Source organism: Ruditapes philippinarum, unplaced genomic scaffold (genome assembly GCF_026571515.1).
Source record: "Ruditapes philippinarum isolate M1 unplaced genomic scaffold, ASM2657151v2 ctg1951_1_1_1_1, whole genome shotgun sequence".
Classification (NCBI taxonomy): Eukaryota; Metazoa; Mollusca; class Bivalvia; order Venerida; family Veneridae; genus Ruditapes; species Ruditapes philippinarum.
In genome coordinates, this window is record NW_026861315.1 from 69,723 (window position 1) to 96,082 (window position 26,360).

Genomic DNA, 26,360 nt, shown 5'->3' on the forward strand with positions numbered 1-26,360 from the left:
ATTATTATCCACGGCATACTGGGCTCATATTTATGATAACCGGTTTATACTTGGTAAATATTTCATAATTCATCGGTATATACATTATGTGATTAAATCTATAATCACCGGTATCTTGAGTGATTAACTCCATGATAACTGATACATACTGGGATCTAGTATGACGACAGGTATGCCCTAAGTTTATCATAAATTCTGCAATGAAATTCATATGATCCCTTGCACATAATTAGATAAAATATATGATCACCTCTGCATCGCCGAGAGATATTGAAATCAGGCCAAGACCATTTAATAATGATATGCTTTATTCTTTACCATGAACGGAAACATGTTATTTCTTTCATTTCCTAAATTTATAAATCGTTTTCTTTGTAGTTCGTTTAAATAACAATTTACACCTGTCATAACACCTCAAATAATACCCAATATATAATTGCACTTCTTTTATTTACCTCATTCATAAAAGTTTATTTTGTCTTTGTGATAATGCCTTTCAGTGGTATATCGTTCATCCATTGCAATCTTAATACAACTTAATGGTATTTACTTATCTTGCAGGAAATCAAGAAATATTAAGATTCTTCATAAGTCTTCATTAATCGTTTTTGCTGACTAAATGAATAAAACTTAAAGGAATATCTTAAAGCGTCATCTTAACGGTTACCGTAAAGTTATTACTGCAATAGGAGTTTTTAAATTTTGTTCAAGATACTACAGTAAATAAATGACTTTTGCAAGACTGTATTAGGCAATATCCATATTTGAATTCAATCCCCAAATTGTAAATATTATTATAACTATTACAAAATGTAAGGTTTCTTCTTGTTCGGCGCTGAGTGACTTCAAAACGTGTCATTTTGTCCGGTGTCAGATGCTGCGTTCCGGGGATGTTTCCATTCTTGTTTGTCTTTACTTGCAAGTTTTGTAAAAAAATGAATGCTTGTACATAATTTATCAGTTGTTACATTAGTTGTTACACATAATTGAAAGTTCATAATTTAAATACATCTGAATAGAATTTACATGATGGCAACATCCAGTTGTTAGATAGATAAGCTTTTTAAAATAGTCAATCATAAACATTGGAAAGGATTTTAAAATATGGTTTTACCTTACGCACAGAAAGACGCAATCAAAATAAATAAGCATGAGTGATAATTGATCGAAAATATACTAATTGCGATAATAAGCACAATTGACAAAATCTGTTATATTGGTATATGTGGCAAGAACAAAGTAAGGCATAGCTGTCGCTTGATTGATTCACGTAATGCTTACGTAATTTAATTTGTATGGTCACCAACTAAATGTGGAACAACAGGTTTTTCGGTATGAAAAGAAATCTTTATGTATGTATACATTCGATGCTTACTTAATTTTATTCCGTATTGTTTTCTTTCAATTATCTTATGGCTATTGCACCGCAACGTGATGTACTCACCTTAACGTTATTTCTTTTCTTTTCTTTTGTTTTGAAATTATTCCGTCAAGTATTTTTTCCTTGTTTTTTTGTGTGTATGTGTGTGTTATTGTTTTTATATTTTTTGTGTTTTTTTTTTTGTTCGTGAAAATTCAAAAGACGATGTTTCTTATATATACATTTAAATGACATGGCAACAACTGCATCAAATTTCTTTCAACCATTTTAAATGCTTTTTATTCAAGCAAATATACATTCTAAATGAAATGTATTATAATTCAAATCCTGATTACTCTTCACTCATATTGAAGATATATATGTTTTAATCTATGATATGTAAATCGTGTAAATGATATTCTTAATCTATGATACCCTGAATCTATGATAACTTTAGCAAATATTACACCAATAAGGTAATGCTAAATTTTTCTAGTGTTTAGCGGCAATGAAGTGCAAAGAAAATAAGCCCGAACATATTTATTTGTTGTTTATTAAAATATTTTTACATAAGACCCGTGAGCATCCATTTTTTTAACTTATTTTATTTTCTAAGAAATTGTTTTATTTGTATGCCATTAAAGCCGTAGCAAAATACACGAACTATGTATGTTACGCAAAATCAGTTATTCATTTATGAAATATACGTTCAAATGAAGCCGATATTCAAAAAGATAGCTATGATTTAATGAGCAGAAAGTCTTGTTTTATGCCAATATTATGACAGCCTTTTATTTTCTATAGAAATAAAATCGTCCTCTTGATCGGCTTCCACCACTTCCATACCTGCCCCTCTTTGTCATAATGTCGTCTGCTGGAATGAAATGAAAATAAAATAATAGATTATGATTTAGCATGTTGCATTCATAAATGTGCATTGAAAGGCATGAACGCCAAATATTTGTGCAACTTTTTTTGAATTTCCGTATTGTTGCATATCATTTCCATTATAGCAATGTAAATATGAGCTTTTAAAATGGAGCAAAAATATTTTGCAATTCTGTACAAATTTTTCTTCTAGAATTTATCATGTTGATGAACTACGGTAGGTTCGTGAAAGATACATATCTGCATTTGATTATATTAGACCAAATTTTGTTTAATTGTTTTAATCAAAACATGTAATGATTGTTTTACCATGTTTATTTTGTTTTCTAAAACTGTGTATTGTATTGGAGAATTTTATTAAAAATAATATAAGGTAAGATTTATTACCATTACACCTAAGGTTGACATATTTTTGACCTCTTGAGCCTCCGATCGCATCTGCCCAAATTGATGCTGGACTTCTGTCACCAGACAAATGACCGGAACATGTACACAACACCTAAAATATGAAGAGTGTTTATAATATTCAGAGAATCGGCAAACGCATAAACAAAAATCACATTTAAACGTGGCCGGAATATACGACACCTGTTCTATAATTCCAAAGTTCGAAGCGGACTGGCATATGCACATGTTTCACGTGGCATGCTTTTTTAAAAACTTACAATACAAATAATGTTATGTTACTGACACTCTCTGGCGTTTGCCATTTTTCATTGGCATGTAATGTGAATGTAACTCTAAAATATGTTTTAATGCAAAACAAGTTGAATTTTTACTTTAAAAATAAAACAAAGATATGTTTTTTTACTTCCAAAGCTCGACTTGGAATAAAGTTTTATTATAATATCATTTAAAGTAAAGAAAGCAAAACTGAAAAGTTTAAAAGAAATGTGATAATAAATATGTAGCATGTGTTTTAAACATATGACTACTACATAAATATACATCGTACTATTACATATTAGCTTTTTCCCTTAAATTGAGTTTATACAAAGTCACTGTAAATAAGAATACACGTAGTTCATTTAAAACACATGCATTCATAGTCGTTGTATAGCTTGACTTTTAAAAGATATTGTACTAACAATATGTAAGCTTATGGTTGCCATTCCCCTACAAGACATATTTCATGGTATTATATTTATACCACTTCATATCAATATTGCAGAACAAAAACATATTAGTATGCACTTTCACAAAATTTAAATTTAAGGAAAATTGTTAACAACAAACGTTAAATATTACAAACAAAGTTACAACTTCTCAAATTGAATGTGGCATGTTATAAGAACTTTAGAAATAAGATGCAGAGAACCAAACAAATTCAGTTATAAATTAGAATACGCAGTAGATAATTTGAGCCGTGTCACGACAAAACCAACATAATGGGTTTGCGACCAGCATGGATCCAGACCAGCCTGCGCTTCCGCGCAGTCTGATCAGGATCCATGCTGTTTGCTTACAGACCCTATAACAAGTAATAACTGATTAACTAATTATTATTCTGTTACTTGAATACACACTAATATTGGCTAATAAATCTTAACTCTTAACAAAGGCATGAATGTTTAGCAACATAATATAAATTCTTAAGTGCGACTGTGAACACAGATTGTTAAACAAATTAAACTATAAATAAGTAATAGAAAGAGCACCGAAACACGAGGTTATCTGATTTGTACGAGGGGGCGTAGCCCCCGAGTATTAATCAGATTACCGAGTGTTTTGGTGTTCTTTCTCTTTTGTATCATAGTCAAACATAAAAATACGTTCCCTGTTGTCACAATATGAAACCCCGGCAAAAATGAACCAATGAACGAACATCTGAATATGATATTTCTGTCGCTTTCCCTTTCTCTGCCGTCACAATATGTAAACCCCAGCAAAAATGAGCCAATCAATGGGCATGCTCTGAAGTGCGGGTAACTAATACCCGCACTCCAGTTAACGCACTGTGCATGTATATGTATACGATTTAACCCTGACACATTTTCAACAGAAAGGTCTCCAAACTATGATACAATGGAAACAAAAGTGTCTTTATAAAAATATTCTCGGCCGAAGTAAACTGTTCACTATAAAATGTCATGAGATCTAAAGGCAGTGTAAAATGTTGTTGTTTTTCTTTTGGGGGTGGGGGGTGGGAGTATTGTTAAATATAACTTAAATATCTGAGCAATTGAGCTAGAAAGTTAAAGAACTACCCTGTACAGTTTACTTTAGAACTATCCTTTACATTTGCTTTTATAATGGCAAGAACTATCCTTTACATTTTCTTTTATAATTGCACGAACTATCTTTTACATTTCAGTTACAAATATCTTAGAATGAGAATGAACTATCCTTTACATTTTCTTTTATAATTGCAAGAACTATCCTTTACATTTAAGTTAAGAAATATCTTAGAATAAGAATGAACTATCCTTTACATTTTATTTTATAATTGCAATAACTATCTTTTACATTTCAGTTAAGAAATATCTTAGAATGAGAATGAACTATCCTTTACATTTTCTTTTATAATTGCAAGAACTATTCTTTACCTTTCAGTTAAGAAATATCTTAGAATGACAAGAACTATCCTTTACATTTTTTTTACAATGGCCAATGAGATTAACAGATTTCATTTTGAAATTTTGAAATCACCAATGAAAACTCTTCTTATTTTCAGTTCTTACTTATGAATTTCACAGGAAGTAAAACTGATTTAAGACCGGTCTCCGGCGGAAAAAATTGATTTAACATTAAGATGGGCGTGTTTAATTGCTGCTTAAATGTATAAAAATGTTACTGACCTTTACGTATGTTTGACTAGTTAGTTCTGGAGCGTCAAGAATAAGTTGTTCTGCAACCTGTCCTGGGGAACACGGTGGAATATCTTCTACTGGTTGACACATTCCATACCTTAAAAACATAAACATGTATACAATGTACGCGGGTCAGATTTCAACTAGTTTAATGTTATAATTTATCTTTTGCTTTATGCTACTGTGCCTTATCTTTAGGCACTAGACGAAGTTCACTTCAGCTAAAGACACAATTTTTATTGAGTTGAAGTGTACAATCATTTATATTAAGACTTATCTCGAAAATGTAGGTGTTTTATATGGCAAAAATCCAGAGGATATATAGATAAACATTGTATGTCTATAAAATTCTTGAAAAATGTTGAATACAACAATCAAATTTCACTGACGTTCTAAATTTCATATGCAGACAAAAATGATTATTGACATATTAATATTAAGTAACTTGCAATATAATCGCCATTTCTCCTCATTATTTTTCTCTTGCTGTAATGTTAAGCCACTTTTAAAGTAACTAACTGTTATATCTAAAACAGTTGCTTTGAGGTTAATGTATATATCTGCAGGTCTTTTATATGTCATGTTTTCAATATCGCTTAGTTTTTTCATTCCAATTAAATTACCAGAGTTTATGTGAATTTGGATCAACAGAAACTTTTATAATTTCACACGGTTTCCTTTAAACGAAGATATCCCTACGGAATATATTTTTTCTTTAAGAATGAAATAAAGTAATTGTTACTTTTAATAGCAAAAACGGTAAATCTTTGGAGTTTATGGAAGAATTTAAGATAAATTATATATCGTAGCTTTATATATTACGTTTTATTTGATGTATTTCTTCTTTCAAGAAACATAAGGTCCTAAATTGTTCATGTATATTAGAATTAAATTGCATTAGCATGTTTATGTGTTCCATTTTGAACTATTTCTCCAAATTATGGTTGCTATAAAACGATTTATAAAACGAAACTGGTAAAAAGAATTAATGTACGTCAAATGTTTTATTTCTACTTAAATATTATGATATAAATTCCCCAAGGAAACATTAAGAAACAGATTTGCCATTAAAGTAATGTTCGATCTATCACGGTGTATCTCATTTTTACATTTAATGCTTTTAACTTTCTTTTCATTGCAAAGATTTAAAATTGCATAATGCTCACTTCACATTGAAGTCATGCGTTAGAAACATTAGATTGCGTTATTAATGCGTTATTAATGCGGTTTTAAGTTAATGGTCAAATTTCCCTTTCAGAATAAATATTTCTGAAAACCTTTGTCTTTCTGAAAACAAAATTATTTCGTAGATGGCCCTTCATTTAATATACTAGAAGAAAATACAGAGAAATGGTACCACAAAAGATGTTGCAGCTAGGTTTGATTGATTGAAAAGTTACTTTTGGATATGACTCTTCATTGAATACATTAGATAAAAATAGAGAGAAACGGTACCTTTAAAGAACCCGAAAAATAGCAAAATTAATAATGCTGCAGCTAGAAATGGCTGAGTCTGTTGATTAACAGTAGTATGGTTCTAGCCGTAACCCCCCTGGCACCGGCGTATACAGGATTTTTAACATTTAAACATGAACTGACAATTTATCAAAGATGTTTCGTACGACGGTTATCATATATACTCTGATATTGACCTGTCATTTTTTTTACAAAAATGTTACATATTTGCCAACCAGAGAATCGCATTTTTAGCTATTTATAGATTATATAATAATATATGATAATTTAATACGACGGTACATACCATTTATCTTCCCCTGTTGTTAATGTCTGTGGTCCTGGCATTGAAGGACATTCAGTAGCACCGGGACATTTGCATTTGAACTGGATTTTAAATGTTGCTGGTCCTAAACCTAGTGAGGACAAATTCTCGATATCTGAGCATACTGCATTCTGTGGGCACATCTGTAACGGGAAATCCTGGAAAAAACATAAATTATATTATATTTACCGGAAACAAGTGATATGCCCGTGTTATAAACTTTGTTTAATTCTCACTGGCAATTTATTTTCTTGAGTGTTTATGAACGCACAAGTTTGATCAATGCTTATTAATTAAATAGAACACGGGTAATCCATCAGGCAGATGCCTGGATTATAGTGGCACGCATAATAGTAAACGTTTAAAGAAATTCATAATATGTTCATTATCTTTATTATCCATAAATCTTCATAACAATTCTATATTTTGCGTTTTTATCATGACATTGTGCTAAGTACGAACTGATGAATATACAAAATATATAATCATCTGAGGTGTTTTTCTCCATCAGTAAAGCCAGAAGTCGCCATACGACATTTCAAGTGTCGGTGTGCGTTACAATCAAGCAAACAAACAGTTCAAGCTTGATCTGGGTACATGGTACATGGTTTTTCAAGTAGATAAATTAATAGTATTTTTATTCTTATCCGAGTAGGTCTTGAACCCACAATTCGCAGGTTGGGAGACATCATCTCTTATCATAAGGTCACAGATTCATTTTTGTAAATAAGTAATGTTTTGTTCTATTTCGTGATTTGTAAAATCATGAAATTTTGTAAAGACATTGTAACCTTTCAATTCCACTACAACTCAAGTGTTCTTTCATGCCTAATAACATAAAATATTTATCTCAATAGCAAATGTCATAAATAAAACTATTACGATTAAGTTAAGAACATGCCTTGACTTAAATCTTATCCTTTCTGATATTTAGATTATTCCCGGATAGATTATTTTATAGTATTATATTTAAGATTTATTCATAAATGAGTTTTATTGGCATATTTATTACGCTATGTAAAGTATATATGTTTTTATCTTAGTGGAAATGTTCAGATACCTTCTACAAGTAAAGAACCTTTGTTTTCTTCTATATCAACTGTGCAAGTAATATTTTATTTACTTTTTTTTCTAGATTTTCCGGAATTGCAGGAATACAATTTATTAATATTAAACAAATATTTCATTATGTCTTTAGACATATTTGATTTACAAATTGTGATTGTGTCTGCTTTGCACGAGTCTCGGTTAACCCTAAGATATCTATTTTATTACCATTGTTACTCATTTTTTTCAATATAGAATACTTATTTTTTTCAAAACTTTACATAAATTGTTTATGATTATTTCAATATCAATTTTCACAAACACATTTAAATCCATAAACAATAATTTATTATGAATTCATTAAAATAGTCTAAAAGTGAGTCAGAAGAATGCAGATAGTTCCTTGCCTAAAAGAATAAATGACGTTTCACTAGTTGAGCTAATAACATTTAAGTAGAACTTTACGGCCCTTCAGACCAATAAATCTTTATTAAAAACACTATCAGTTCCCATAGTAACAATTTGGTGACAAAATCGTCCTAATGCCAAACGCTGGATGTCACCCACCATTAGGGAAAAAACGAGAGCATCAAACTCTATAAATCATAGCACTGAATGGCGAAAAAAATGGCTACGTTAAATTGATTAGAAACTAAATCATATTTATGAGGTATGCGCCGGCATAAGTGAAACGCCTTTGTGAATTCATTGTCAATAATGGATGATCACGTTTTATTGATGCTCGTTGAATTGTCTTGTTTGTCACAATTTGTTACATGGCCGTAGGAGAATAATGTTCATTGTTGGCGTCGGATGAAAAAAAAAAGTTTCAGGTTTCAAAATTTAATGATATTGCCCGCTTGAAAATGAGCAAATTTACAATGATGAACTGTTATCTTTATCATGCTTCTTTTTTTTTTTTGGGGGGGGGGGTGCGGGCGGGGGTGGAACTTGTGGGGAATAATTAGATAGCATCTCTAAGAAGCAACCAGACATTCTTTAGACAAACAACAAATGAGTTTTACTCTTAACAAGGGTATGTAAATAAATTTTATACGTTTTTTTTGTAATTACAAATCTTGACGTATATTTGTTCAGTTTTTCCCATGATAATAAATAATGAACAAAATCAAATAAAGGAATTGCGTGCACATTTATTTAGTTAGATATAGCATTAAAAAGTTATATGAGATCTTAATAGAAAGTCTTTTAATTCTTTGCTATTTATTCCTCTTCATTTCTCACGGTCTTTTGCTTGCAGGTTAAATTTTGCTTTTCCGTAGGCTTTTCTACTTTTTTTTCAATCTATTAAATCCGATGACCTATTTTGTTGTTCCTTGAAACAAGGATTTTTGATATCATTACTTAGAAATTTCATGTGAAATTCTCAAAAAGTAATTATCAGGTTTTGTTTTTCCTTAGAATAAGTCAAGAAGATAATAGCCTTTGGATTGCGATTCTCATAACATAAATTGGAAAACCTTGCGGGGATATGAGAACCTTTTTAGTTTTATACTTCTTTGATTTTTTTCATCTAAACTTGTAAGTCGTTTGATTAATCAACTTTTCATTATGTCTTATTGTCATGAAATATTTTGTTCGTCTTTCAGATATTAGAAAGATTAATATGTTATTTTCAATATAAAACGCCTTATTCAACGATTAAACGGTCATTTACATTGCCAATAGATTTGAGCCGTGTCACGACAAAACCAACACAATGGGTTTGCGACCAGCATGGATCCAGAACAGGCTGCGCATCCGCGCAGTCTGATCAGGATCCATGCTATCCGCTATCAGTTTCTCTACTTGTTATAGGGTTGGTAAGCGAACAACATGGATCCTGGTCAGACTGTGCGGATGCGCAGGCTGGTCTGGGCCCATGCTGGTCGCAAGGCCATTATGTAAGTTTTGTCATGACGCGGCTATCGACATCAATTAAACAAAGAATGACTTCGATTTCTTTAATTTTATAGAAATTAAAGTTTTATATGAAGGTATTCTATGAGAATTCCTTTTATCCAATATACCCACGTGTTTAGATAGATAAGTATATCTTTAATGTGAATGAAGAGTTCAGCTTTATATGAAAACACTTTTTTAAAATTTTATCTAAACGAAAATAGTCTACGTTAATTCTAGGTTATTTTATAGACAACGATGTATCGATTATCAGTTTCAGAAATGTCTAAAAACCAAACGTAAAATACAGATATAAATACATATTCAAATATTCAAATGTTTAGCAAAAATGCATTTGAAGACGAATTTTCAGTTATGATTTTTGGTGATATTTGCTTTATATCATATTTATACTTCGAACAGGAGGAAATTATCACAATAATGTATTAGTTAGATATACAAAAAGACAAAATAACCGAATATCAAATAATATTGAACAACATTGTTTTTCCTCGTTCTGCAAAATTCAACTGTGTACACCATTTATAACGTTATTGCAAGCATATGACATTTTATTTTTTCTAATATCTTGACGATGTCGCAATTCAGTCCACAGGTTTGATCTTATCAAATTGACGAAATCCAATATAGCTTGTTCTGAGATTAATACAAAGATCAACACAAACATAATGTAGCATCTGCCGAGACATTTGAAAAGGTTGAACTTGTCATTTGTGACGTTTCCTGGATATTGTAGGGCATTGAATACCTCTTTCCTTAATATTAAAAAAATCTAATTATACTGCCCAGAGATATGTACCAGTGTAACCATGGTAGTATTTGTAGTATTTTCTAAAATTATAATCACAATTTTGCCTTCCGTTACAAAGAAAGCCAATTTAAAATAATGAGTACAAAGCTAACTTGTCCTCGGAATTTCGAAACGCAGCGTGTCTGCTTGAGATTGATATTTAATGTTATGGAGTATTTTGTCCAATAAATGGCTGGAAACCTAGAACCTGATGTATATGCCAGGAATGTTAACATTTGATATATTAACAAGTATTTTTACATTCTCAAAGTCTACTATTAAATAAATTTGTAAATATCACAATTATGTACATGGTGACATCGCAATAAACGAAAATACATATATTGCTTACGTGTAATGACATAATTGATTAATTGAAAAATTAATTCATTAATTAAACTTAAGTTTTCAAAAAACAAAACAGAAAAATACAACTTAAATTACTTAATCTTAAACAATCTTAGCGGAACAGGTCAGTTAATTATGTTATTTGCCGCAGACATAGTTGGATTTTGTTTTTTGAAACAACTAAGCATTTAGTTATGATATTGAAACAAAACATCATGTTAATAGGTGATTGAATTTAAGAATTGGTTCTATCAAGTCTATTCAAGAGAAGCAAAACTCCCAGACACTACAAAACTTCCCAGACGCTACAACCATTAATAAGCCGCGTCATGACAAAACCAACATAGTGCGTTTGGGACCAGCCTGGATCCAGACCAGCCTGTGCATCCGTGCAATCTGATCAGGATCCATGCTGTTCGCTCACCAACCCTATCAAGTAGAGAAACTAATAGCGAACAGCGTGGATTCTGATCAGACTGCGAGGATGCGCAGGCTGGTCTGGATCCATGCTGGTCGCAAACGCACTATGTTGGTTTTGTCATGACGCGGCTCATTTCATGTGCGATCGGGAACCTTCGGTAGAAGCATTAGTCTTCTGTAAGGTAGCTAGATATTTTCCGCATATGGAATAATACCAAGTCTCTTGCGGGATCAAACATATTGCAATAACCACAAAGCCACAGAGAATGAAGGATAATAATAAAGCTTTTAATAAGATATTATAATTTAAAAAAAATAAGATTATTATCTCACCTGGTAAGAACGTTTAACTATTGATGAAGAAACCATCAAAACACAAAGTTCGCACAAAATTGCTAAGTATTTGATGACCATTTTGGCTGTTTTTAATCTGAAATAAACAAAGGCAAAATATTATATTATTAAAGAGAACAAAAAAGATTCACTGAAAATTGAAGAGAATCGTTTTTTTTTTCTATCATACAATGTAAGAATATCTAAAAATAAATACGACGTTTGACGACCCTTATCATTTTCACAACAAACATGAAACAAACATGAAATATCAACATAAATACGTTGGGGGAAATTTAGAAAGTTAAACCTCTCCAGCAACGTAATGAGTTATTTACTGAATTTCTGATTTTGTTTTATTGCGGACAATGACTTGATCGGATTAAAATGAGCTGACGAAATTCGTGAAAGCTTAAGTACACTTGCACCCGAGTTAGAGGAATTAGAATCAAGTTTTGTTATGAAACTCTTTATTAATCTCCAAACATCCCAGTGGTTTGTATACTTTGTTTACAGGTATTAATCTCGATTAGCGTAACAAGAAAACGACGAAGATTTTTAAAGGCACATTATGCTTCAAAAATGAATATTTTTTCCATGTTAAGAAAGGGCAAGCATACGTTTAAAATTGTTGGATAATGGTTTAGTTATGTTAGATGTTCATCACCAGAAGAAAGAAGAACTGAATGTAAACTTATTTGTCATGAAGGAAGCAAAATGTAAACAAATTAGTATTTTGACTTTCATACAAAATACAAAATCACTATAACTATAATAAATTACAAAAAACAACAGAAGAAAATGTTTCAGGTACTTGGCTAATGAGGAGATTTTGGAATCTCTAACAGGACAACAAGTTTTTGACAAATAAATTAAAAACATTTTTTGGGACATAATGTGCCTTAAATGCAGCAATTGAAATTTCGAAGGCACAGCAAAATGCGAAATCCATCTGTATACGTTTTACTATAAGCAATAATTCTTTCTAAACACACCAACTTTTAACAATTATTTTTTGCGAATTAAAAGAGAAATTCATCAGGATTGTTTATCATCAAACCAAAATTACATCTTGAAATTCAATCCGTGTGATTTTCCCATAAAATTAAATTCTCATGAAGAAATGTCACGTTTTCTTACATATATTAATGCATTAACTGAAACCTTGACGTAACATTAATTGATAACATTCTACTAAACATGGGTGATTTAATTACATTCTTTAATATTAGATTGTCTCTGCTTAATCAGTTGGGAACTTTCTCATATTTGATCTCTTTATTTCAACGGTTCAGCTTTCCCACGTCGATTTCGTTTTCAAGCAAACTGGCATCTATTACAGTGTTTAAATCAATCAATCATAAAGTTCGTGACAGGCCTTGAGAATGAATTGTTTTTCACTTGAGGGCAAGATAACATTTCAAGGCGACGCTGCTTTTTTGCACTCAATTTTGAATTCTTATCAGAAACATTCATATGATTTGTATACACATAAAAATGTTCTCAATGGACGTACTTGCAATAGTACAAAAAAGTCATGATATATAACTAAAACTCGAACGAAACAGAGGAGACAAGCATGACTTCTTTGAAGTAAGACACTGTAATTAATTAAGGGTTTCATACCTTTACTCGCTGGTATTGATGCCTAGTCCTTTTATATGGCGCTTGATGATTATGTATTTTTTTTAAAATTATGACATTGTATATTGTGTTTAATATCTTTCTAAAGGTACATTATGCTTCAAAAATGAATAAATATTTCCATTTTAGAAAGGGCAAACATATAATAAGACACATTATTCCTCAGAAACAAATAATGGTTTTAGAATATGTTAGATACTCATCACCAGAAAAAAGTAGCACTGAATTTGAAATTATTTGTCATAAAGGAGGCAAAGTGTAAACGAGGTAGTATTTTGACTGTCATACAAAATACCAAATCGCTGTTACAGTACAAAATTACAAAAGCAACAGAAGCAAAATATTTATTTAAATAAAAAAAAAACAACTATGTTTGCAATGAAATTGAAGGATGGAATTCTATATTGGGATGTCTGTAATTAGTAGGAAATTTTGTTCGTCTCATGACAAAATTTACACCAATTACCTAATTTAAAACAAATTTAATGACGTTGATCTTCGTCTGTTTTCAATACAGCAGGTGGTGCTTTTCAGAAATCAACCCTTAACCTTATGAAAATAGCAGTATATTAAGTACTTCGTCAAAGAGCATTTTAATCTTTTCTTTTTTAAATGTCTATACCTTAATAAATGGCACAATGTATTTTAGGCGTTTGACCATACTGATATAGAAACAGCGTTCTTGCGCAGGTTTTGAAATGTATGTTGTATGTATATTTTAAACATTTGTTCCTGTTTTGTTTTTAATATAATTATTTTACATTTATCACGAGTTTTCAAATGTATTATGTTCAATGATAAAAACTTTACATGGAATAAAATGACCTTATAGTCTTAATATTATTAGTCATATAATGTTCTGTATTTGTCAAGGTCAAAATGTTTTTTAATTAAATTATGGCACAGTGATGTTACTATAGGGACAATAATTATTATGAAGAGGTGTGCTTTTAATCACAAAATAGATAACAAATTTGTTATAAATTAATACACATTCTTTGTAGGTAACTCATAAATATATATTTTATCATATGAAAAAATAATAAAGAACCTTTTGATAAATTTTACTTACTTAAAATTAAGCATTCTTGTTCGAAATTTTATCTCACAACGACAATGATTTTTGGGGATTTCTCTGTAATTCAGAATTTGAAAAAGTAATGTTAACATGAAAAACCTGAAATATTACATTTTTGTACTAATCTTTGTTAACAACTTAATATAAAAAAACTTTGACTTCTTTTTTATAATAGTGTGTACAAAATTCTTAATAGTCAGACTGTTCATGAAAGATAATGGAAAGTGTTGCATTTCTCACCCTCTTTAGCACCAGTTTAAGCGGTATGTAACCTTATACACTAAAAGTATAACATTCAATGATCCAGAAGGAACAGACAAATATGGCAACACTGATATGAAAAACAAAAACAAAACACAGCTGCCACATAATACACAACGCCTTACTTGTGAGTTTTCAAAATAATGGAAAAGTGGAGGTCCCTCGGGAGTGATGGAAACAAAAACAAAAAGTTGAAAAACGCAGGTTCCGTTCTTTATTGAACAATGATCTTGAAACGATAATGGAAAGTAAAAAGATATTTACCTTGCAAAATTCCACCGGAAATTTATCAGTTATTGAATGTTTTTTTTTTTTTGAAAAATGCAAGACAATAATAACAAATATAACTTTAAATTTAAAAGTATTTTCATGAGATCATCAAACAAACAATACTTAAATAGCCAGGAATGTCTCCTTGTTGTAATAAGATATCATGCTATTTATAGGCAGTTATTTCAGATTCCTGTTTTTTAACGATCAAAAATAGCCTATTTAATATATTTTTAGACAATTTACTGTGTACAAGTAGTTTGTCAATCATCACGATTTGCAACTATATTTCTTAACAGAACTGAATCTTCTTCTTTATAACCTATAAAGGATATTCATTTTGTTTCTATAAATACATGATTTCTTTTTAGATATTATAATTTTCTTATCAAACGATTGGACTAAATCTTGTGTTTATAGAATAAAAACTTGAATTTTCTGTTTGTTTTATACTTTTTTTTCTTTTACAATTCTTTTACATTCAACCTTAAAATTCTTAAGACTTCTCCTTTAATATTTGTATTGGCCTAATTAAGAAGAAAGTTGTCCGGCAAGACACAATTGAAAATACGGAAACCACAGAAAAATGTAAAATACATTTTTACAGTGAAAATACAGAAACTGAAAATACGCATTTTATTTTTATATCATCAATATTTCTTAATATTTCATTTATAAGTATATTATTTATTGGTAATAAACGATTCATTACGTGAAATTAAACTTTTTCAGCAAACGATATCTAACTATGATCAGTTTCTTTAGACAGTTGTGTCTACTTTAGGTAATTGTGATTTCAGACAGTTGGGTATACAAATAGTTCTTAACATAATCATCATATTAGGAACGATTTGTATAGACAACTGTCTAAGATTGATTGCTATCCCTTTTTTGTTTCCTAATGCCTCAGGAGCAAACACTTAGCAAATAGTTTAGGCCTCTATTACTGCATTAGTCAATGGATTTATAGACAAATATAGGCTGAGTAAATTTAAAAAAAAGGCTTCAGCGAAATTGATATGCTCCATTAAAGGTGCATTTACTGTTTGTCTTATGTATTTTCTATCATGTAAATGATTTATTTCTATACAATTAAGACGACAAGATCTTTGTATTTTTCACGATAACGAGAAAAAAGAACTATATAAAAACAGAACCGTTTTACAAAGTCATTGCTCAGTTACTATAAATTCTACAATCAAATACAAATTTATATTTGGGTTTATTTATGAAAGATGCTGAACCTGTCTCATTTAAGCATTAAAGAAATGATTTATTGCAACATAAATGATTTAGACCATATATGTTACAATAATCGAAATTGAACAGCAAATGAAACGGTTATGAACAACCCGTACGTTCATCAATGGCATAAAAAGCAAACTTATTCTTTATAGCAGCACCTGACTAATGCTATTACTATGATTTTTTAAAGATGTATAAAAAGTAAACTATCGACAGGCAAGCAAGGAAAATAATTAACACATTGAAAAAGGCACTTGAACTTTACGAAAATAACCTGATATAGGTCAGAATAGGTAAGAATAGCCCTAACTTCCTAAGCCACGCAGTAGAAATATGGTGATAACTACTCTAAAATCAGTGGTTGGACTCATACAAAATGTAAATTATTACTTGAATCTATTTTTTTTTACTTTTCTTAAAATCTAAGTACACTTTTCTCAAGACAGATTTTTTCGACTATTTTATTAATATTTCTTTGCCAATAAGCATGCAGCTGAAATAATATTTGTTTTCTATGAATCGATATTATTTAGTACCACACATAGAATAATTATCAAATTCAAATCGAAACTGTATTAGACAAATATTCGACAGCAAAGTTAGTGTTAACGGATAGCATTATCATAAGTTAAAAAGCAATGGTTACCAAAATCTTTAAATGGCTGCTATAATGACTACTATTTCAATCAGGACATTTCGTTCTAAATTTATAGACACATTATTCCTCAGAAACAAATATTTTTTTATTTCTTTAGGAAGGGGCGAATATGAATTTTATTTTCATGTGTAAATAATGATTTTAGATCATGCTAGATCCTTGTTACCTGAATAAGTTACAGCTAAATGTGTGATAACTTGTCATAAAAGAAGCATACTGTAAACAAATTAGTTCTTAGACTTCCGTACATAATATCAAATAACTATAAGTGTACTTATTGCCACACAGCAACAGAAGAAAAAGAAGCTTTAGGCGAATGGCCAATAAGTTACTTTTTAAAACTATTAAAAAACACCAAAATAACAAAGTGAGATATAAAAATAAATGCATTTCTGGGGCATCATAAGCCTTTTATCATACATTATGGATTAAGCATATACCGGCAATGATAAATACTATAACCGAAAAATACTTTTTACATGTACCTATTACATTTTTAGTATAAATTTTTACAACGCCAAATTGAGTAAATTTCCTTTTTACGATTATATAATACGCGTGTATCTGAAACATGAGTATAATTTCTAAACATTACATCTTTAGAATCTGATAAAGCCCTCGCAATAAGTACTATCTATAGGGAAACAGTTATATAACAAGATAACATTACAGTTTGGCTAGCGATATACATATTGCTATTTAAACAAGTTAAGTTAAATTAAGTGAAATAAAAAGACTAATCTTTAAGATGGTTATTTGGTACAGTTTTAAATGAAATCAATATGAATAATTTTTATTCATTATTGCATGCAAAAAAGAATTTGCTTCCATTCAAATGACGGTCACTGTTAAACAACCCTAATGTTAGTTTAACAATTTAACTGGACTCGCCAAAAGACATTAATGTTTTATTTTGGTTTTTGAAACCTATTGATGAAGCCTTTCTTAAAATTGTTGCTGTGCCTATTCCAATGATTGATGACTTAGAATATTCTTGGTTGAACTACGTCGGTTAAAGACAAAGTAGTATATCACTCTCATTTAAACCGAGACATGATCTTACATACGAGTACAGGGATTTAAGAGTTTATTTTCTTAAAATACCGATTCTTTCCCAACGAAAGGACAGTGAACAGGAAAGAAATGTAAATCTGAGATTAAGGAAATATGTCGTAGAAAAACAAATGCACCATCTTTGAAAATCGTTTTAGACATTTTGAAAACTGAAATACAAAACCCGGAAGAGTTGGTGCTCAAACAAATATAAAAGTTTTCTGAATTATCAACAAAAAATAGTTATTTTAAAGTCGGCTGTTACATAAAGTATAATTGACAGAGATTTGCTTATTTATTTTTAAACAAAATAAGATCTTTTACGAGTTTAAATACGTTTTAAGATATATTAACACAAATAGAGAAATTATTAGATAGAAAATCTGGAAAAAAAATCGAAGTAAAATTTACACAGTACCAGTATAATGATTGAAATTCAATGTGACAAACAACGGAAGGGACATTCTAGAGGGACGCACATTACAAATATTACGATTTCAAATAATCTTTACTTACAAAGTGTCAGTTCATTCATCAAAGTTAACATTTAGGAACAATTATATATACAAATTATACCCGTTTTTTTATTTAGATAAACAAAATTAGTTTTATGTAATTAATTCCATTTTTGATATTTCCAAACGCATCGATTACAACGAACTATGTTTGCCTTTAATTGCACATTTATTATTTACGGGGTTTTATTTAGTTTTATACCTTTTATTATATATCCTGTTTAATCAGTCAATACTAAAACTTAACATATTTCACGTGAAGTAAAACTCTTTTTACTATGAATATGCCATTGAGACCACATTTAACTGAGTGTATTAAAGTCTATTATAATACATGTATGCTTAATTTACATAATTATCATAATTTAAAAATTAATTGAGTAAAATCCAAATGCAAAAACGCTTGGTTATTATATTTAAAGTTTTCCGATGAAAACACGGCCATTTTCAACTGAAAAAAAAATAGGATCGACTAACAGTATTTCACATATTGCATGTGCATTGACTGAGTCGTGACGTCATTGGTGTTGACGTTTTATTCAGACTTAATGCTTTTGTTCGGAATTTCTGAACGTGTTATACAGTATAAATATAATTGAAGAAAAACGATACACCTCTGGATTGTAACACTTTAGTTGATTGCTTACAGATGTATTTATTTACAATCGTTCTACGTACGCGTTTGCAAAACAACTTTGCCATACAACTAAAGCGATTCAACCCATCATAATAGTACACTCTTGCAGGATTCTCTATATGAACCATGGGGATTTGTTTAAACAACATTAGATCATGATCAACAATGTACTATCTTCTAATAACGTTTCATATGAACTATTCACACATTTCCAATGACACTGCTGTTGATATTTATTAGCTGTAACAAAAATGTGTCACGGGACGACAGGGAAATTATTTGTAATAACATTAATGTCAATATGAGCATGAAAACAGTCCATCTAGAATCTTATCTTTGCCCTTCTTCACAGAAAAAGTAATTACTAAAATCCTACACAATCATGGCCTCGGATAGCAATGAAGGGATACTGATTGTAGGAAAATGAACTATGATAGAAAAGTAAAGGTTATTCATTTAAGCGTTATTTTTGGTTGTTGTTGTGTTGTTTTCTTGTTTGTTTGTTTGTTGTTTTTTGTTGTTTTGTTTTCAACATTGAAACCATTACTATCATAACAAAACAAAAACTATAATTTTATCATTTTTAAGTAGGTCATACCTGCAGCTCTAGTTGGTTTTAAAGTGGATATAATACTCTGAATTGAGAAAAAAAGAAGAAAAAACATTTGCTAAGCCATCATTGTCCCCCTGGTGATGTAATTTAATGTCTTTTATGTATTCAGCACAATATTTGTAGGAAAGCAATTAGACTAAATGCAGTAGTAGTTCATATTAAACGTTTTCAGAAGAACAATACTATGAAATATCGTCAATTGCTATTAAAAACAATTTGATATGCTAATATGGTTTCTGTAAAAATCTGGTTTCATTTTTGTACATTGGCAATGTGCCTGTTTCTTTATTATAGATAGGCATTAGAGAATATAAAAAATTACACATGTATTTGTATATAATTCATCATATTTAGATAGTTGATCTAAATATATTCTTTTATACTTGTATATTGTTATAAACGATAACACACTAACACAACTAGATAGTTGATATTAATCAGCCAAAACTCTTGTTTTATTTATTCATTTATTTATTTATTTATTTTGGTGGCCGGAAAATTGCCTTTAATGGTTCAGGCATAAAAATGACAGCCACTGTTTATCCCTGTGTGATGGTTAGATGCGAATAAATGGGTCCGAATAACTTGAATCTATGCATTTTAGCTCCGGCAGGTGAGATGATTTTGACCTCTGGTGTTGCTTTGTAAGTAACATCTGAGGTTAGTCAAAATCATCTTTCTTGTTTTGACGCCATATGAGATATACTGTGTTAGTGCGCCGTTAAACCAAAACAGACATTTAAATTAGGCATCACATAAAGCATCGAACCTTACTCACAACGGTTATAAGCATCAGTGGGACTTCGTTTCTTTGCAATCCCATCCGACAATGAGTTACCTTTTAAAGTGCAAAGCCGAATAACAGATAGATTTGCATAAAAACTGACAAGACCTAGAGGGAATATATTATATATTTGTTCTTCAATCAAGACCGTAGGCGTAGCAAAATATCAAAGCAAAGGAAACAAAACTTAACTCAGCATTGACAAAGCTAACATGATTTTATAAAAAAATTATTTCAAACCTCGCCATAGTTCGACAGTAATGAGGTAAAAATATCCTTCTATTAATTGCTTCATGAACATAGTTCAAACAAAAATACCATTTGTATTTCTTTCATTTCATATCAAATGATAATGAATTGAAATTGTGAAAGAAAGGTCGATTATAAAAAAATGTGTCTCCTATTTTTGGTCTGGCTTATAAAAATCATTTACAATTAATAAAGGACCAAATTACAAATTAACAAGATATGATGTTGTGAACTAAGTAGAAATGCCTTACAAACTTTATAAAATCTCATTTGTTATCAAATGGTGAGAAACTATCATAATGGACAATATAATGATTTTGTTAAGGATTTAAGTTTACTATCAGAGATTCCAAAACAATTTTGCCATTTCATTTCATGCATTTATCGTCGAAGCATTGTTTTGCACCCACTCAGGTTTCCTTTCCACTTCCGTGTTTCCAAACTGTCCGTCCGTAAACTGACAAAACATTGACATGTGTGGGCATCGGTGATCTAATTAAACATTTCGAGTTTGATCGAAAAACAGGGTGTTACTCTTTCAAAAGACAACTCAAAATTCGTTAACATATGCCTAGTATTAATGAAAAATGAATATTCGAAAACGAGTTTCTTATATGACTATATATTGTATAAAATAATTATTCTATTTTAAATGAAATACATGTTGCATTGACGTAGAACATTTCTCATATTTATATTTTAGCTAGTGTTAACACTCACTTCAATTAGTCTTCATTTTAGAGATAAAGAATTCCTGAAAAATTAAGCTAAAATGTTTGAACGGAAAAGTGATATCAAAGTATCTTTTTGTCAAATATAAGAACAGGTTTTTGAACTCTCAAATTCAAAGAGAGCTTTAAAGTGACATTTATATTGAAGACGCAACGTAAAATAGCTGTAAAACATAGCAACGTTCAAGTGATTGCGGTCTAAGTTTGACTGGAAATGCTTTAATTTACTGAATGTTTAAATGCATGTTGAAGCGTTCATGCAGGGCGTCATCCTGTGATATTAGGGCACACACAGCTGTGCATCACCTAATTATACTGGAAGTTAGCGATATGTGATTAAATGTGTAAAATACGACATTTTCAATGTTGACGCAAAGTTGTGTTAACTATATGTTTAAGTGATACGGAGTTTGCTTTCAAGAAAGGCTATCTAAATAGTTTGTAACAAACTGGTGAACACATGAATGGAAATCGCGGATATAATTTTGATAAAGTTCTCCTCTGTCAAACAGAATATGAAAGAAATGCATGCCCAATGTAAATCAAATTTGTATTAATGGATTTTTCACATGTCTTTCTGTTTAATGAAATAATGTTATTAAAGATTACCATCAAATTGTCTTTTATGTCATTTCCTCTAAATGAATTAATCATGAAAAGTATATTTTGTCACATTCACTTTGATGAAATCTCAAACAGAAGCATGACTCGTAATTTTCTAGAAAAGAATTCGATCGTTTTCTTACAGGCATAACTAAAGAATAAAAGATGTAATGCGTCTTTTCAAGTTACATTGAAGACATTTGAAAAGAACAATAAGATATCTCCTAAAGATATAATGTTAGATGCTGTTAATGGAATTGAAAATTTTCTATTTATCTTAAAGAAAATACTAATTGATTAAGTAAGAAGTTTTGAAAAATAGTTTTCGAATGCTTCTTATGAGGTAAAAAAGGGAGCCCAGTACATGTATGGACGTGAATTGTGCTTCAAGGTAACGCCAAATATGTGATTGGTCGTGTAATTTATGACAATGTATTGTTAAACACACTTATCTCCGTCTGTCGGCAAATATAAGGACTTTTCAATCAGATGTTTTAAAAAAGAAACCTATAGCTCAGTTATTTCAATTATTTTATAGTAAAATATTTGTTACTAAAATACAGATAAGGTTTTTAACCGACTATAATGCATTTGCAGGCAAGATTTTTTTTAAAAGTCACCCAAATCGAATTTATATTACACATGCGAGTACATGTGTATAAAATAAAGGCACTCGTCTATTCACTCTTGTATTTCCTTCGTTTTTTTGTCGAAGTTAATCGTCGAAATGACAAATTGTATTAGTATTTTAATTTCCACACCTACATTTGCAAAGAACTTCCGCAATCGAGAATTTTTGTTGTGTGTAATGAAATGAATTACACTGATCATTAGCATAGTTGTCTGCCTTTTCATTTTAAATCATATGTGAAATCGAGTACCTGCATAATCTTCTCTTTCTCGTTAATATATTGTATCCCCCTCGCTGCGCTCATGTCTGCTTACCTAAGACATATGACTGTCTAGGTGAACTAATATTTATTTGCATATCACTATCACTTTTAAATATTTACGACCGTACGTCATATGATATGAATCTCTAAGTGTTATTGTTTTTAGCTTTATATATTTCCTTACACTGTTGCACAATAAATTGTCGTTGTCGTCGCAAACTTCGTCTAATTGTATCAAAAGCTAATTGTATCGGTAATAAAAACGTTTTAATAGCCAACGTATGTTCAAGCTGTGATTCTATAAAAGGTGCAAATATCAATTTTATTGTCGGCATCGTAGGATGTATAAGTGATTGCCTGAAAGAAGACACCTAACGGATAATACGATCCGTTTATTTCCTTAATTAATTGTTTCCAGTTGATAAGCAAACAACTTGCTTTATAATTTCTAAATACCATTATAAAACGATGCTATTGTCATAGTAATGGAACAGTTCTTACCACCTACAATTAAACGCTGTCTTAAAGCTGCATGTAGAAAAAATATGAGAAAGGTGATTCTTTTCTTCTGGTTTGTGAGTTTGGGTGTAGGCGTAACTGTGTCAAAATTGTTTGTGACTGGTACTGCTGTTTTATTACATAATACATACTCCTTGTTTAAAATTTTAGGTGAGTTCGGTCCGAACAATGTTGGATCATTTTGTGCCTTACCACGCAAAATATCTTAAATATACTTGTCCATCTTTCTATATTTACAAACGTATTCATCATTTTCCAGATAAATTTCAAAATAAGTACTGACTGAATATAGGACAGTGCAGACCATGATCAGACAGCATGGATGCAGGGATTAATCTTGCACTTGTCGCATATATAGATTCAGTTGCGACTATTACGCTAAGTGTTAGATTATGTGCAAATGGCTTTATCTTATCACAAAATAAAAATACGCAATAGTTACAAATAAGTATCCATCATATCAGAGGTTGTTTGTACTGCATAAGCAGGCACCTATCTTTGATAAAAGACATCAAATAAGTTTGATTAATGAATAACAATATCTACGTCGCTTTTAAATCGTTTCTTTAAAGCACTTTTCTATCCTGCTCATATTAATTTTGTCTTCGAGTTTTTACTTTTTCACGCAACAGACTATATCAAAGTATCATCCGGATATTTAGTTATTTCCTACGCAGAAATCTGTTAAACCTAACCTGCGTTGAACGGTTCGATCTGATTAAAGTATATTGACGTTCAAAAACAATTTTCAAGCAATAACAAGACAATAAAATACCTTAGCAGTCTAGCGACTAACAAATTCAAACAATCATACAAAGCAGTATAAAAAATGAAGTACGGAAATGTCATTTAATTTTGTACAATTTAAATTTCTGGTTATTCGAATTCTCATAAGCAAATGGCTATTACGTTTCATTGAAGTGTACTAGTTATTTCAGCTATATAAACACAAATACCGCAAACAGTTTAAATGTTGCAAAACATATATTTATGTTAATATAATCAATAATAAGAATATGACAATTGTTTTTCATGGTCAAGGAACGATCGTCATTCTCGTTAGAAATTTTATGGATACAGAAAGAAGACATTTATAGTTATGTTTATTTTTTGTGGCTGCCACATTGAGTTTAATAAGTAATATTTATTAGATATGATTAAGTAAGATTGACTATGATAATGGCGATTGACCAATAATTGATAATTATAAATGTTTATGATACAATATAAAAACGACCTGAATTAAAAACTATGACTGATCCACTCTTTATAAGAAGTTAACGTAAACGATACATTTTAATAAAAGGATATTTAATGAAATTTCTTTTGGTCACGTTTATTATTGATTAAAAAAAAATCTAATATAACATTAAATACAGTTATGACAAAATGTCATTCTATTTCTATTTAAGCCTGTTAACTGATTATTGACATTTGGATGCGCTAATGCCACTTTAAGATATTAAACATAATTCGATATGATTTGTTTTGCTATATTACAAATGAGTATTAAGGTCATTAAAGGAAGTACCACAAAGAAAAATTTTCTTATAAAAGAAAATAATACCATTTCAGGCATAATTGACATTAAATTAATTTTAAGGAAAAAGGTCCCTGTCTACTAGATACTAGTCTACTAGATAAATGCTAAACATATTGCCAATAATTGAGATGATATTGCTGTCATGTTCTTTTCGTTACTTTTCAAACACTTTGTCTACTTTAGCTGACAATTATAACTATGTTATTGTACATTTTTACAAACAGTACAATATTTACTATGAATCATTTGTAATTTTTGGTATTTGTTCTTAAACGTAATTAACAGTGGTTCTTATATACTTAATACAGATTTACAGATCTAGGACGCTGTAAATTTAAACGTTTTTTTAACATGATAACTACCAAATTTCTAAGCATTTTTCTATTTCGGCTTTGTCATAAAAATAAATATAAACGTATCTCCCCATGGTGTTACATGGCAAAATATGAAATTACAGTCATTTGGTTCCTTTGAAACTTTATAAAGCCTGTATTAGAATTTGATCTAAAACTTCAATGGCAATTCATATTTCTTTCAGATATATGCAATTGATTTGGTAACAAAGATGATATAAAGTTTAATATATAATGTCTTTATCATATCATATTCTTTATTATTATCTGACAATGTGTTAAATACGATTGAGAAAAAACTGTCCAAAGTTGAATAAAAATATTCCATTTTAAATTGTATATAACGTAATAAATTTAAATATATGGGATAAACTAACTAAGACTTAACTTGTTATGGTATTATCATCATTTTATCAACCATTTTTGAATAACATAGTTTCGAGCAGTTTAAGGTATAAGGGTTGAAACGAACTTAACGTTACAGCAAAATTTAAGTTTGTTTTTTTAATGGTATTTTTGGGAAAATGGTATTTGATTGAAATGGTAATTATCAACATAATACAGAAAAAAAACACGCAAATATGGAGGAAACATCAACTTGTAACAAATTGTAAGAACTTATAATTAGTTTTTAATATATAAATAGTTACGTTACTTTCTGATAAAATATTTGTTATGTGTAAACTTTGAACGTATAAATAAAACCGTTTAGATGTTGAAAAGTTATTTCAATATTTCAAGAGTTTTAAGATACAGTAAGCAAAATATTATCTATCCTGATATCAAAGATGATAAAACTGTTATTTATTCAAAAGGTTTAATTCTAATAACATACTACTTTAATATTAATAAAATAACAGAAAAATGAACCTACCTATATCCAAAAACAAGAATTCAACTGTTTCAGCCAACTGTTTTTATCCAACACAATAATTTCCAAATGAACAGAGAATTACATTCCTTTATGAGAATCGTTGCGAAGCGACGACCAATCAAATTCGTCCAATCGAAA

The 26,360-nt window shown here is 29.9% G+C and overlaps 1 protein-coding gene across 2 annotated transcripts; it reads right to left on the reverse strand.

Annotated features, from left to right (window-relative positions):
* Nucleotides 1–1,895: 1,895 nt before the first annotated feature.
* LOC132715225 (uncharacterized) lies at nt 1,896–26,360 on the reverse strand. Of its 2 annotated transcripts, none has more exons than XM_060698216.1 (6): nt 26,223–26,360; nt 11,700–11,796; nt 6,821–6,996; nt 5,047–5,155; nt 2,636–2,747; nt 1,896–2,231 (listed from the first exon to the last, which is right to left on the reverse strand). In XM_060698216.1, the coding sequence occupies exons 2-6, from the start codon at nt 11,778–11,780 to the stop codon at nt 2,152–2,154; spliced, it is 558 nt and encodes a 185-aa protein (XP_060554199.1). In that variant the 5' UTR covers nt 11,781–11,796; nt 26,223–26,360; the 3' UTR covers nt 1,896–2,151. The 2 variants fall into 2 exon arrangements, with proteins under 2 accessions (XP_060554199.1, XP_060554198.1); XM_060698215.1 differs by having other exon boundaries at nt 1,896–2,234; nt 26,223–26,359.